This window comes from Brienomyrus brachyistius, chromosome 12 (assembly GCF_023856365.1).
Source record: "Brienomyrus brachyistius isolate T26 chromosome 12, BBRACH_0.4, whole genome shotgun sequence".
NCBI lineage: Eukaryota > Metazoa > Chordata > Actinopteri > Osteoglossiformes > Mormyridae > Brienomyrus > Brienomyrus brachyistius.
The window spans coordinates 2,453,874-2,469,048 of NC_064544.1; the positions used below are offsets into that span (position 1 = coordinate 2,453,874).

The 15,175-nt window shown below is 46.2% G+C and overlaps 1 protein-coding gene across 1 annotated transcript; it reads left to right on the forward strand.

The window, feature by feature from the left end:
* Positions 1-280: 280 nt before the first annotated feature.
* On the forward strand, positions 281-15,157 carry LOC125704662 (lysine-specific demethylase 2A-like). The gene is given in 23 exon segments (XM_048970559.1): positions 281-1,421; positions 4,330-4,468; positions 4,706-4,784; positions 5,079-5,125; positions 5,227-5,405; positions 5,584-5,690; positions 5,894-5,987; positions 6,209-6,362; positions 6,822-6,937; positions 7,030-7,050; positions 7,052-7,157; positions 7,341-7,576; positions 7,887-7,964; positions 8,247-8,513; positions 8,597-8,731; positions 8,818-8,904; positions 9,016-9,318; positions 9,816-9,848; positions 9,927-11,017; positions 12,149-12,312; positions 12,413-12,559; positions 13,113-13,328; positions 13,418-15,157. Coding segments are annotated over 23 exon segments (4,017 nt in total). The 5' UTR covers positions 281-1,385; the 3' UTR covers positions 13,600-15,157.
* Positions 15,158-15,175: the final 18 nt, after the last annotated feature.

A 15,175-nucleotide genomic window follows, 5' to 3' on the forward strand; every position in this document is an offset into this window, starting at 1 on the left:
TACAGCTCTGACAACGCTTCAAAAACCCAGCAAGAAGGTCTCCTGTTGACGCCCACCTCCTCGAACCCCAAATCTCCCGGACCCATCCCGCCATTGGTTCTCTTTCCATCAACTGACCCGTTCATCAACTGACCCACGTGGGTGCGGCCTTACATTTTTTGTTTTCTCTGTCCAATCCCGAGCGGCCATTTCTCTAGAAGATTGACATTCATACTGTCCAATGAAAACCTGACCGGCGTACGCAGGCATGTCAGCCATTGGGTGGTACTGTAAGTGGGTCGGGTCCTCCCTGTAGTGTGTGTGTGTTTTGCGACGAGTTGAAAATGGCGGCGTGAGCTAGATCCTACAAACTTTAGCGGATAATAACAAGAAGAACAGCGATTTAAAACCCCTTTTCACGTTTAAGAGAAAGGAGTCTAAGGAGAGCTTAAAACACGTTTTTACCGCGCTTCCCCGAGCGATGTTTAGCGCAACACCCTGCAGTTCTTTTCGACTGATATGGTAGAAAGTTCTTCCAAATTATTGCAGCCGTTCAGTTTTATATAGCTATAAATCAAACTTCGACATTTCGCGGTATCGAGACGCTTAAATATTTCGTTATTTGGTTTACGTGGGATAAGGGAACTTTTATCTGTATTAATCGGTAGAACCTCAGCCATTATACTGGACACGGGTTGCCGCTTACTAGCTAGCAGGTTCACTTAACATAATATCATCAAATAAAAATATATTTTAAAACTTATTGCTTTCTGACCAGTTAGTCACGTACACACGTCAGATTCCGTTCATAGATTTAGTAGCCCGCCAGCTAAGACAGAACGTAAGCTTTAGCTAGCTTAGCGGGCAAGGCTAATAGCTGCAGCTAAGTGAGCAGGCTACCAGTAGTTGTTTGATTGCACATCCATATCGTTTTATTCTCATGCAAAAATGTTGCCTTTTAGTGCCGGATAGCTAGCCGACTAGCTGGTTACAGATGGTTAGCGCATTCGTTTTTGTGTCCTCATTAAGACCGTCTTTGGTAATATAACCGCGCGCTGTGTTATTACTGTTAGCTTTCCAGCTACGTTTGTACTTTAGTTGAAGTGAATTGGTGGGTAGTTCGCCCGCATAGGTCGTTTCCAGTTATGTAGGGGGGTGTCTTGGTCTTCTGCAAGGTTCTGGTACCGTTGCGAATGATTTTCGGGGTTTAGCTGCCGTTTCACTACCCCGTGAAACTAAACTTTAAAAAACACTGACCCACTTGGTAACCTTCAAAGTATATCCATATTTTTTCTTAAACAGCCTTTATCGAGGTAGAATCAAATCGTCCCGAGTCACGTCTGAGCAGGTGAATTTTAATAAATTGCCCCCCCCCCCCTAAGAGGAGTTTCGGTTTAACATTAAAAATGGAAGAGGGACACACTCGTTACAGTAAAAGATTGGTAAGTGTTACTCCGTGTTGTTCGTCCATGACTGATCATTGTGATAATGGGAGAGTTAATGGTGGTAGTGGTTGGGTTTGGCGGTATCCAGTATATTGGAATTGGGATAGACTTAGGCGTGCCTGGAAGGACACTATAAGTTCAAGTTCAGGTCTGTCACACGGCCGCTCAAAGCACGTACCTTTCTCTCGGTTGCTGCCACAAGAAACGAAATTATTTTGACTCATTCGATTCCCATAGGATTGTTCTAAAGCGTCATTCTATGCATTTTGACTGGTATTTTGTTAAATATCACTGGAGTTGATCTATTTAGCGATACAAACTAACCATATACGACCGTGAAATAACATTGTGATTTTTTTGGTCGGTGCTTTTGCGGAGCTTACCTGTATTGTTAAAATATGCTTTAGGACTGTAATACTTGGTATAAAAGCAGGTTTTTTTTAAATGTCAAACACGTGTTTGTGTACCGGCACAGTGTCGCCATAATACCGGTTTCATGTGACAGACAGTTTTGAAGGTATTCTGGTTTGTCAACTTAAGTAGCTTTCATCCTACTGGAGTCATCTTTACTTCCCGTTTGTAACTATTGTCGTTGTTCAATGAAAACAAATGGTATTTATCGTTGAGTTTTAATTTACTTATTAGTTATACACGACGGCATATAAAATAATGAGCATTACTGTAAAATAATGAAGTTTCTCAATTAGATATGGAAAATCAACGAGGTTTAAAGTCAACGATAAGGTTGAAAATAAAGATTTTAATGGACATCCCTCATGCGTTGACAGGAGAGAGAATCTATGCAAAGCTCTTATGTTTGATGGTAAAGGTCCTGGTGATTGTTGTGGCAGACTTCTGAGTGGGGAGCTCACCAGCTTGGTGTGGTCTGCATGCTGTCCACAATAATGGCCCATCTGCTGCCTTTACAGTTGGTCTTTCCTTTGGTGTTGCCCTTTGTCCCTTATAATGTCATTATTATTACTGTTATTTGTACAATAAATACTTGCTTTCATTAAAGGATGCATTACATGGTAGCTGTTGAGCATATGATATGGCATATTGCATTGTATACCGCATGTAAAAACAATCCTCTTTTTAATCTGTCAGACATTGCTTATGATCCCTAATTATGAGCCACTGAAATCTGACTCAGTGGCAGAGCGTGTGGCTTTGTAGAACTCATATTGTTGGGGAGCTCATTGGATTGCAATATTAATTTCTCCCACATTTGTTTCTAACAGATTAGGAGATGCTAAGTAAACCTGCACTTTGAGAAGCTTGGCCAGTTAATTGACCTTAGATTTATTTTTGCTCTTGTGCTAATTTCTGGTCTCATGGAGTGAAAAGCTTAGTGTAAATTGAAGTCTTCGGTGACCCAGTTTTGACCTGTGCCAAACATTCTTCACCTCTGTTTTTGCAATTTATATTCTACTGCTGTATCTATTCTTTCTAAATTTAATAATTAGAATAATTGATCTTTATATGCTCTTAAAATTGAACATTCAAAAATGCTCTTTGGGCTTGACAGGGTTAACAGAACTGGCAAAAGACAGTGCTCTTTATGTAACAGTCCTACATTGTATTTGATGAATGCATGGCATGATCGCAATTTGGTGGGCACCTAAATGGTTTCAAAGTCATTAAACGTCTAAAGTTGAATGTATTGCGTTTAAGCAGTTACCGTTAAAGTCAAAAATTGCATGGTTTGTAAATGTCGTCCAAGGGTAGAAATGTATATAAAAACATTAGGTTGGGTTGGTGTGGATGAGATGGGTGCAGAGATGTTAGTTGAGTGTGTGCGCAATACCCTGAGGTGTTAAGGTACCGAACCAGGTATGGGGGAATAGAGTATATATTACAGCTGTGGGGATTCCTCCTCTTTGCCTTGGCTCCTCTGTCAGCCTAAAATTTGGAATACATACTAATTTATGAGGGATGCATGTTGTTTATGATAAAAAAAAAAAACCATCTGGAGGATAATGTGTCATTATAAAGCATTGCGTTACTGCTTGCTCGGGCTTGCAGCAGTGCTCTTTGGTTAATGAGCTGGCCAGTAGACTCAAGTTTACTGGGCTGAGGTTCTCTGCACTTTCTCCCCTTAATCTGTTCTTGTATATCCAGAGATTGTAGGCAAGTTTAACACGATATGCCATGGCGTAAGGAATACTGTACTACAAAGGGGATGTGCATTTCATTAATGTCCGGTTATTTTCGGGTTTGGTGAAAGAAAATGTGGCGCCTTTGCTGCCGCAAAACATTTTAAAGAAATGGAGCGAAGGATGTATTTATAATGATTTTTAATGAAAGCATTGCTGTGACATTCAGTAACCCCCGACCATGTAATTGGCTCCATGCCTGGTAGCAGGAGAGCTCAATGGCAACCTGAAGGCGGGGTGCAGCGTTAGCTTGCTTTTAGTAAATTTAGAATATACATTTAACAATTATTTAAATTAGAACATCCTGTCACCTGGGATTTGAATGTGTAACAGACTTGGGTTCCAGTCTCTGCGGTGTTCTTTTTCAGACGGAGTCCTCTGATTATATAATAAATATTTATTTTTGTAAGTTGTGTGATATAATGCTCATATTAAGTGGCATTGAGCAGAGATGTGGATTGAGAACAAGCTACCTTTGCATGTATATCAACTGGTGGACTAGTTTTTGATGAAAATTTGCTTGTATACCAAAATATTTCCAGGGGTGTAAGGAACACTGGCTAGAAAATATGGGTACAAGTCATCTTTCCACTGTTCAAATATACCCTGGTTCACTATGGTTTGTTGTGTTCAAAAATGAGCTGCATTGAGTTTTGGTGTTTTCGTATGAGCATAGATTAGAGATCTCAACACGGGTGTTTGGCATTTGAATTGCTTCTTGCCCCCCCCCCCCCCCCCCCCCTCCACAGCGGACAGGCACACGACGGCGGTACCAGGATGATGGCATCTCTGATGATGAGATTGAAGGGAAGAGGGCCTTCAACCTGAATGAGAAACTGTATTCTGACAAGTACAACTCTGACCTTGTCAAGCGCATGGAAGGCAAAGGTTCTTGGCAAATTTTTTTTTTCTCAATTATTCAGTCCCCCAGACTATATGGCAGAACTCTGCTCTAAAACTGTACACAAGAAGCTCACGTGTACAACCTGAACTCTTCTTAAGTTCTGGAAGTGTGTCTGAGGCTACGTTGGTATTATGGGTATCACCTCTTATGGAATTGTCAGCTTTGGCATTTCGATTCTAGGTACGTGTTCCTCGAACTCGGAACTCTTATCTTTCCTGCAGATTTTACGTTTGAGTACATCCAGAGGGAGGGACTGAGGGACCCCATTATCTTTGAGAAAGCAGATGGACTCGGCATTCAGTACGTCGGTCACTTTCTCTCTGCCTTCAGGCTCATCTTGTCTTTGTTTCTTACTGTTTTCTGTCTCTGAAAACCTCACTTCCCCATTCACTTTAAATGTACTTTTTTTTTTTTGAGTGAACATTACTGTTTTAATCTCTCTGTCACACTACAACTTGAGTGTGTATGTGTTGTTGACAGCTGTACAGCATGCTGTAGTAAAATAATAAATACAAATACTTCTCTGAGGAGATTTTAAAGTGTATCTACTCTTTAAGTGCGGATATTTATAGATCATTCTCTCCCTCCTCTCAGAATGCCGGATTCTGATTTCAGTGTGAACGACGTGAAGCTGTTTGTGGGTGAGGCTTTCATGCCATTCTTGCGCTTGCCTGTTGTCGAACCAGCAGTCGTGCTGATGGCTATTTTGTGTGTGTGTCTGTGTGCACGCACACACACACAGGCAGCAGACGGGTGATCGACGTGATGGACGTGACCACACAGAAAGGCATTGAGATGTCCATGGCTCAGTGGAGGAGGTATTACGAGACGCCAGCCTCGCAGAGGGGGAAGCTCTACAACGTCATCAGCCTGGAGTTCAGCCACACCAAGCTGGAGAACCTGGTGAAACGGCCAGCATCAGTGAGTCAGTCTTTGTAAACTCTAAACTGAGACCGTCAGGAGGACCGTTGAGCTACATAGACTTCGAGTCTCTGTGTCACAGCGTGTCTCCTGTGCAGAGCTACTGCCAGCTTTTGGCTCGCCTCTCAGCCCTCTTCCGCCCGGTAGGGTAATGACCTCAGTGTGCGCCTGCCTGCAGGTGGATGTCGTCGACTGGGTTGACAACATGTGGCCGCGTCACTTGAAAGAGAGGCAGAGGGACTCCACCAACGCCATCATCGAAATGCAGTACCCCAAAGTACAGAAGTGAGCGGCTCATTAACATTTAATTTCAGGTGCAATTTATCTAGTAGATCCTTTTATCTAAAGCGACGTACGATAGAGGAGGTTGGTTCCCATGAGCCGAGGGGACCTGGCCACCTCCAGTATCGCGGTCTATATAAAGTGTCACCCCCCTTTTCTTTCCTGTTTATCCCTGAACTCCCCCCCCCTCCCCCTTTCCAAAACAGGTACTGCTTGATGAGTGTGGAGGGCTGTTTCACAGACTTTCACATTGACTTTGGAGGCACCTCTGTCTGGTACCATATACTGCGAGGCGGAAAGGTGAGGTGGCTCAGCAGCCCGAGGGCCGTTTCCGTGCCAAGGAAGTGGATTGTGGGCGTGGGGGGGGGGACTGCTTGGGAATCTCATCAGCTTCCGTTCCATTCACCGCCCTCGGCCTCCTGCTGGACAGGAAGTCACCGGGCACGTGTAAGGCGTTGGGGTCTGTATAAGTCACGGCTAGCGAGAGTAAAAGAACGCTCGCCCACCCCCCTACCGCGCAGATCTTCTGGCTGATCCCGCCCACGTCGCAGAACCTGGAGCTGTACGAGAACTGGGTGCTGTCAGGGAAGCAGGGTGACATCTTCCTAGGGGACAAGGCCTCACATTGTCAGCGAGTCGAGCTGAAGCAGGGCTATACCTTCATGATCCCCTCCGGTATGTGCTTCACCCCTCCATCACTTGCATGGCTGTGTGTCTAGGGCTTTCCTGTTCAAATGTTTTGTACATTTAGTATTGGCGCGCCATAAATTGCCCACAGAAAATGTTTGAAATCATTTTTATATTCTGTTGCATTGTTTGTTAAACTGTGTATGGGGGGTGGGGGGTGGGAGCACCAAGCCATAACCGTGGTGTGAAATTTGGCAGCGTTCCCGATGTTCAGCCAGGTACCTGCTTGTGAAGGCTTTGCCAGCAGTGTAGTTCAAAATGGTACACAAAGAGGGCAGTATTTTATTGTTACAGTATGATGATTTCTGCAGTAAAAAGTAAATAGATTTACTTAAACTTTACTTCTTGAATGAAGTAATGTCTGTAGGGGAAAAGGGATCTTACTGAAGCAGTGCGTGATTGCTAAGGTTGAGTTATCAGCGAGGTTTCCCTGTTTCATGCATTTAGGCTGGATCCATGCAGTCTACACCCCAATGGACACACTGGTCTTTGGGGGCAATTTCTTGCACAGTTTCAACATCCCAATGCAGCTTCACATTTACAACATTGAGGACAGGACACGGGTAAGGAGAACTGTCAGAATGCACCTGCCATCGCTTTCAAATACGTCCGTAGGACGGGCGGATTTGTTCTGACCCTGGCATTTCTCTGGCAGGTGCCAGCGAAATTCCGTTACCCCCTTTTACTATGAGATGTGCTGGTATGTGCTGGAGAGGTACCTCTACTGCCTGACCAACATCTCTCATCTCACACCCGAGTTTCAGAAATACTCTCTGGGCATCGGTCAGTACGAGTGCTTCTTCTGCTTCCTTCACACTATGCCTTTGACTGTCGTGCTGATTTTAGTTTAAGTTAATGTAATCGTCACTGTAGCCAGTTGTCTCGGTGAATCTTGCGCTCTTCGGAAGGGGCATCTGAAGGGTTTTGAAGATCGATGTAAATCCCCGAAATGTTACGTCCGCTCAGGTCTGACACAGGAAAATGCGTCAAACCTGGAACAAAATGTCAATGGTCACGCCAAGGAGGAAGAAGAGGAGGAGCAGATTTCCCCTCCCGTGAAGCCTGGCGTCAAGGTCCACCTCACGCCCTTCGAGCTGGAGGGGCTGTGGAACCTTCTGGGAAAGCTGGAGTCCCTGCCCTCTCACAAGAAGTGCGTCCCGGCCGGAATCCACAACGCGCCAGCGCTGCTGCACGGCATCCGGGTAGCTACACCCCTCTGTCTCTCGCTTCTTTAACTGTTGGTTTGTTTGGCTCTGATGGACATCCAGGGCTTCTAGTTCGTTGTGGAAAAAATGTGCAAAATTCCTAAATAAGTCACTCACAAAAAAGTTCCTAATTTTTCTTGATACTTTTGTTGTTATGGAATGTACATAACACCTTCTTCTTGTACATGTACTTAGTGTTTATTGGTACTTATTTGGTATTTATTAATACTTATTCAGTATTTATTGGTATGACTAAAGGCATTTTTTTTAGGAGTCTGACAGCATGACTGTGCTCCTCTTCCCTTAGACTTTGCTGGAGGAGCATGCCAACGATGATCCCAAACTGGCCTACACTGGAAAACCTATCGTCTTGTGGCCTGAGAGGGTGAGCTTTTTACTGCCAAAACCGCAGGTCTTTTATAGTATCATGGTGCTGGGAAAAATCGCACCCTTGCGTGCAGGAACAGCATCGCTATAAATGTGCTTTGAAGCCATTGCTACCAAAATCTATTTTCCGAAAATATAGTCTTTCCATATTAATGGTTTTCATAGCCCCTTTGCATGTAGCTTTTAAATTGTCATAATTTTTGGTGTATTTTGAGGATTAAAATATATATTTTTTTTAAAGCTAGAGTGTGTCAACTTGACTGTCTTTCACGGCCTGCAGCCGCCCTGGTACCAGCCGCCTCCCCCTCCGCCTTCCATACTGAACCGGCCGCGCCTCTCGTCACTGGCCCAAGGCCCACCGCCGCCTCCCCGGCCCCTGAAGCCGCCCTCATCCATTTCGGCGATCCGCCGCAGGCGCGTCCGCTGCAAGCGCTGCGAGGCCTGCGTGCGCACTGAATGCGGCGACTGCAACTTCTGCAGGGACATGAGGAAGTTCGGGGGTCCTGGACGGCTGAAGCAGACCTGCGTGCTGCGACAGTGCTTGGCGGTAAGCCTGCGCCTTGCCACGCCCCAGCTGCTCGTGTTGCTCCGCCCCCCCTTCTGACTCCGCCTATCCGCCCCCCGCACCAGCCGGGACTCCCGTTGTCAGCCGTGTGCTCCATCTGCGGAGAAGGCGGCCAGGATCCCGGGGAGACCACCGACTTGTCCTCCACGCTCATGGAGTGCTCCAACTGTGCGCAGATCACCCATCCAGAATGCATCAAGGTAGGCGAAGACAGGCAGCCTAGTGAGGCCCCTCTGTGCCCCCAGGCGGAGGGGAAGTACCTCACAGGCTCCCTTTTCCTCTGCAGACGCAGGGTGAGGGCGTAGTCAACAAGGAGCTGCCCAGCTGCTGGGAGTGTCCTAAGTGTGTGCTGGAGAAGAAAAACAACTCTGAGGTATTTTAGCTCATCCTCGTGCTGAACTATTTGGGGTGTTAATGCTTGTCGCCAACACCGTTTTTAAACCCTTTGATGTGACTCTCCTGCTCTTTTTTTTTTTTTTTTAAGTCCTCAGGTAGTGATGACGACGATGACGAGGACGATGACGAGGACGCCAGTGTGACGTCACCAGGCCCCCGCCCTCCCACGTCTCCCACCTCAGGAAAAACTTCACACGGGGAAGGGCTGGGTAAGGAGGATGACTGCGGGGGCAGGCCCACACGCCGCGGCCGCCCCTCGCTGGCCCTGTCCTATCTCTCGCCGTCACGCGGCCGGCGTATGGTGCCCCCTCCCTCCCAGAGGCTGTTACTGCAGCAGCAGCAGCAGAACAGGAAGCGGGCGGCAGCTCTGGAGCTGAGACTGCGCCGGAAGGTGAGAGCAGAGACCTGGAAGGCAGCATCCATCTGGGGGGCTGGAATCACTGCTATTAAATGCAGTGCAACCGAGCTGATGTTCTGATCGGTCATTGCAGATAGAGAGTTCAGGTCCACAGAGTGAAAGTCCAGACCAAGATTTTGTCTCAGACAAGCAGGCGAGTATAAAGAGTCTAATGGACTTTCAGAACTGGTTGGGTGAAACAAAATCTTGGTCTGGACTTTCACTCTGTGGACCTAAACACAAAACCAAACATGGGGAACCAGGGTTAGCAACAAACTGTAAATCCAGACCTAATATTAAGCTGATTTTTTAAATAATAACTTACCTCAGATGCAATGATCTTGAATGCTAAACTGTAGTTGTAATGTTGTTCTACACCAACGCAACTGTGTGTTTTTATATAGTGGTGAGGCCTGCTTATGGATTCATGTGGTCATCTTCAGCACATTGCAGGACTTTTATTCTTGTTTTTATTTCTCAATATTTCATAGATAAAACTGGAGCGGGACAAAATTTTGCAGACCGTAAGTATTCTGGCCTTCAGACCGGACATTACCCGGATGTTGTGTTTCTCAGTCACCCTGTTGGTTCCCTCCCTACAGAAACGAAGACCCTCCTCTCTGGATTCTCGTTCTCCCAAAGTCCTCCGCAGCTGTAGCCAGGGTGTAGATGACGACGGTCATGCTGCCCACCGGCGTCTCCGGGGCTTGTCCCGCCTTTCCCCTGATGTGCGGCTTCCGCGTGGGAGCGGGTCCGGTAGGCGGGGCCTGTGGAGGGGCTCGCCTTACCGCACGAGCCGAGGAGGCAGGCCGACAGTGGGCTCGCCCCTAATGAGACGCGAGCTGGGGATGAGGAGGGAGAGGGACGGGCGCAGAGAGAGAGGCCGGGGGGTGCGGCGACGAGGCATGTGCCGACATCAGCGCCCTAGGGAAGACATGGAGGAGAGGAATGAGGAAGACAGTAGCAAGGGAGAAGAGGCAGATAATCAGCGAGGAGGACTCCTGGACAAGGAGAACCGGCCACAAGGGCTAGGAGCAGACGACGACAAGATTATGGAGATGGACCAGGATGGTACGGAGGAGGAGAAGATGGATGAAGATGGAGAGGAAGGGAGCCAATTGGATTCTGACCCAAGCTCACAACTGCTGCTAGTGTCTGACCTCAGTGATGACCTGCTGAAGAGTTCTCGTCTGACTGTGACACTGCAGCGCCCCCCGAAGGCCAAGCGCGACCCCGGTGCCATTGTCCCCAAACTGGAAGCAGCAGTATCAACTAGGGCTTCCAACGGCCAGGGGTATGTCCAGCGGAAGTCTTTGCAGCGCCCTCGACTCAATAATGGCAACACTGCATCAGAGCGAGGGAGGATCTCTAGTAGGTCAGGCTCTTCTGGGCGACATCCGCATGTGCACCTCCGAAGATCCTCCCTCAGCCACCTGGGCCAGAGAAAGGGACTCTCCTCGGAGGCTCGGGCCACACCGCCCCAAGCGCAAGCGGCCCCTGACTCCGCCTCCCCATCAACTTCTTCATCTGAGGCCTTGGCCTCCCCCGTGTCTTCCCCCTCCATTCTCTCCACTGTTAAAGATTCAGGCCACGAGCCGGGCTGCGAAAAGGAGGTGTGGGTGTCCGTGTTCCGCTACCTGACCCGCGCAGAGCTCTGCGTTTGCATGACCGTCTGCAAGAGCTGGTATAAATGGTGAGGATCCCAATTCCTTGGTACTGAAGAACGTCTCTTGTGAATTTTAAATGGTATAAAAACCATTTTACAATAACCGTAATTAGGGCTGCCACGATCACGTGGCAATGCAGTTGCGATTTATATGGCGCATGTGCAATCATCACCAGGACGTTAGATGACAGGAGAAACATTTGTCTGGATGCTGGCTTTTCGGTACTGTGAGGATGTTTACTTAAGTCCACGGTTTAGTAACAGTTTACTAGTAGTGTGACTACTAGATATTCATAAGATGCGTATTGTGACGCCTAACAGTTAGTGATCTGTAGCAATACGGTGTATCTTTATTTCATAAACGTGTCGGACTTTAAATTGCAAAAAGTACCACCACGCCACTGACGTCTTTTTTTACCTTGTTTATCCACAATATCTCCTCTTTCAAACGATGTTGGAGCTGCTGAGCTGTTCTTTTCTTCTCCGCCATTTCAGTGCTCATCGCTTCTCATCGCTTTTTTTACTAAAACGGTAGCACGTGGCGTCCTCGGCTAACCGAATTTAATAAGCATAAGGATACGCTGAATTTATACGGACTCCTGACTTTTGGCCGTCACAATACGCATCTCATTCACATCTTAGGCACACTACTAATCTCTTTACCAAATTGTGGGTGCCAGTATACGTGGAAATGTGAACTGTGAAATACTGGAAAGCCAGCGTCCAGACAAATGTTTCGTCCTTCATCTAATGCCCTGGTGGTTATCGTGCACGCTGCATATAATTCCAATTTACATTGCGATGTTATCGCGACAGCCCTAACCTTAACGTTATCTTATTTGGGGAATTGACCCCTCTCCCCAGCACAGAAAATCACGTGATGGTCTAATAGTTAATAGCACTCTTAAGATACTAACGGTGGTGGTGTAACAATCTTCTGCAGAAAGTATTTCCAAAATAGTAATCAAGCCATTGAGAGGAAAAATTGCTGAATTCATTATGGATTCTGACTGTTAGCAACTAACACCTCAAATGGTGAAATATACACTAATAGGAATTTGCTGTGGGACAGCTATTGACAGGCATAGAGGTCTGAATAATATGACTTAATGCATTTTGATTAAAGGGGTATCAATAGTGTCACCCCTGCCTCTACAGGAGCTGTGATAAGCGCCTGTGGACCCGAATTGACCTGAGCTGGTGCAAGGCCATAAGTCCACAGGCCCTGTCTGGCATAATCAAACGCCAGCCTGTCTCCCTTAACCTGTCTGGGACCCTTATCTCCAAGAAGCAGCTCACCTGGTTGATCAACCGTCTGCCAGGTATCGGTCACATTTCTAGGCTGGCAAGAAAAGCTAAAAGCAGAGAAGGTACCAAAAGGTGGAATTAATATATTTCTTTTTATTATTCCTTCTCCCCCAGGCCTGAAGGACCTGATGGTCTCTGGGTGCTCCTGGTCTGCTGTCTCAGCCCTCAGTTCTCCCAGCTGTCCCCCTTTGCGTTCCTTGAACTTACGATGGATAGAGGGGGTCAAAGACACTCAGATCCGGGACCTGCTCAATCCTCCAGGTTCGATTATGAATAGACTGTTTTGGACTTTTCTGTGTACACCTGTGTGAGATACAGGTATGTTGGAACTCAAGCAAGGCCCTTAACCCCCAACTCCATGAGCGGCGCATATTGGCTGAGCCTGTGCTGTGACCCCTAAGTTGTTGAGAGTAACATGGGATGGGCAAAGAATTCCAATGTCCATGTATTTGTACACGTGCAAATGTCAAATAAAGGATTTATCATTTTTAAATATATGCACATTTCTATAAAAAGTAAAATGATGCTAACTTGTGATTTAAAGTACATTTACTTGGTTGGACGTAGAGAGCATTCTGCCTCATAGAGCTTATTTTACTCTTTAATGCTTTGCGCTTTTCCTATAAGCCCATAAGTTTGAATATTTAAAATGCGTTTTTTTTTTTTTTTCCTCCAAGTTTTCATTCGTTTTGTACTGTTGTAGCAGATGGATGCATGGCTGACATGGAACACGTTCACATCATCCTCATTGAATAAAAGGTGCTAACAGCCCGCGTTTCAGTTACTAAAAGCAGGTCTTTCTCCCGCCCACCAGGTTGCAATAACCGCAGCAAGCTGAGGAACTTGCTGTCCTTCCGGCTATCGGGCCTGGAGATCAGTGACTCCACCTTGAGGCTGATCATCAGGCACATGCCTCTGCTGACTCAGCTCGACCTCTCGCACTGCCGTGGCATCACTGACCAGTCCGTCAACCTGCTGAGCGCCGTGGGCTCCTCCACCCGTAACACGCTCACCGAGATCAACCTGGCAGGTGGGAGCGGCTGTCCCTGTGTGCAAGGATGACCTTTGTGTGCGTCCCTTGCTAATCCTCCTCTTCCTTCTCCCTCAATGTCCTCCAAGGTTGCAGCAAGCTGACCGATACCTGCCTCCAGTACTTGAAGCGGTTCTCCAGTCTCACACTGTTGGACCTGCGGGACTGTAGGGGCGTGACGCGGAAGGCGTGCGAGAACTTCATCTCTGAGCTGTCTGTCAACACCCTCTACTGCCTGTCCGAAGACAAGCTGATACAGAGGATATCCTAGGCTTGTTTCAACAAGGGAGTTGGGGATGGGGTGGGGGGTGGGAGATGGGTACAAGTCTACTGCCAACCAGAAGGAAGGCATATTCCAGATGAAAGACTGGAATACTTTGCAAGTTGTACTGACTATTATCAGGAAATTGGGAATGGAATAGAGTGGAAAAAAATGTGGCAAAATGACTGGAGCCAGGAAGTATTTGGCCGAAGCTACAGGAAGACATGCTGATAGTACTTGCTGCCCTGGTGCCCACAGTGTGGATGGAGGACTTCGCTGGGCTCGCTAACAGTGCGGAGGGCATTCACACGGCGGGAACAACACAATCCATGTAGTTTGTTCCGCGAATCATGCTTAGTGTGACAGAATGGAATATAGTGGACTACTTACAGCCCTCTGAGCCAAATTTTGACCTGTTCAGGGGAGGTGCTATACTGAAATGGTGCAAACTGGGGGGAAGGTGAGGCGCAGTAACATCACATGAGTAACGGCAAGCAACTAAATGACTCCGAAGAGCATGTACCGACATTGGATACCGAAAAGGAGAAAACGAGGGATAAGAACATTAATGGTCTGGGGGGAAATGCGAGCACTTACTTGCGATCTATTTGGGAAAAAAATGTGTTGGGTCATTATTCTATGTCCAAATCTCTTCCTTATTTTCCCCCCTGTTCAAAAGGATGTAAATTGTACTTTTTTCATAGAATTTCCATTACTTGTTTACTTGTATTTAAAAATTTCTTCTCAATCCACTTCCCTGTTTTGCCTCTTAAACTGTATTTTCTGAAGATCCGATGGACAGTTTCTGTTCGTCGTCTCACTTTCCTCTCTAAAAATATAAATATATACTTTTATGTAAATTTGTTTCTTTCATCTAGTCTACGACGACAAAAAAACTGTAGCATTATAATTTTCTGAAGTATTTCTGATTTTTTTTCCCAAAAAATTAAAGAATTGCCATTTCGTAAAAATCAAAGTGACAGTCAAGCTTTTTGAACTATTTGGTCTGGAAGAAAAGCGCAATCAGCATCACCCGCCGAGTTCAAGCATTACTTTTGCTGTGGACTTATAGAAAGAAATCCTTACTGAAACCGTGTGTAATCGACTGGTAATGAGGCGGAGAGTCAAATACTGTTACAGTTAATGCGGATTTATGAAAACTGATTTATATCACCGTCATCGGGAAACAAGTTTCACTGTTTGCTGATCTTTAATTCACATTTTCTAGAATTTTTTTTTTTTTTTTTTTTTTTGGGAGGGGGGGAGTGGTGCTGATGGTTTTAATTGTACTTTGTGTGGCATATACACATCGTTGATTTGCAGGTTGAAATTTTACAGGTAATTCGGTTCACGAGTACACTTATACATTTTCAATTTACTGTTCCTTACACGGTGTTTGATATTGAATTTCTAATAGATATGGTTATACCCATGACAGTCGGTGTTATAAAACAATTTATCTGAACTGAAATGCCAACTCTAGGGGCCGCCTGTGTAGTACCATTAGCTAAATAACCAGAGAGTTTCAAACAAATTCATTAATAAATAAAACAGAAGTAATAAATAATGAGATTGCCTGTCTCTT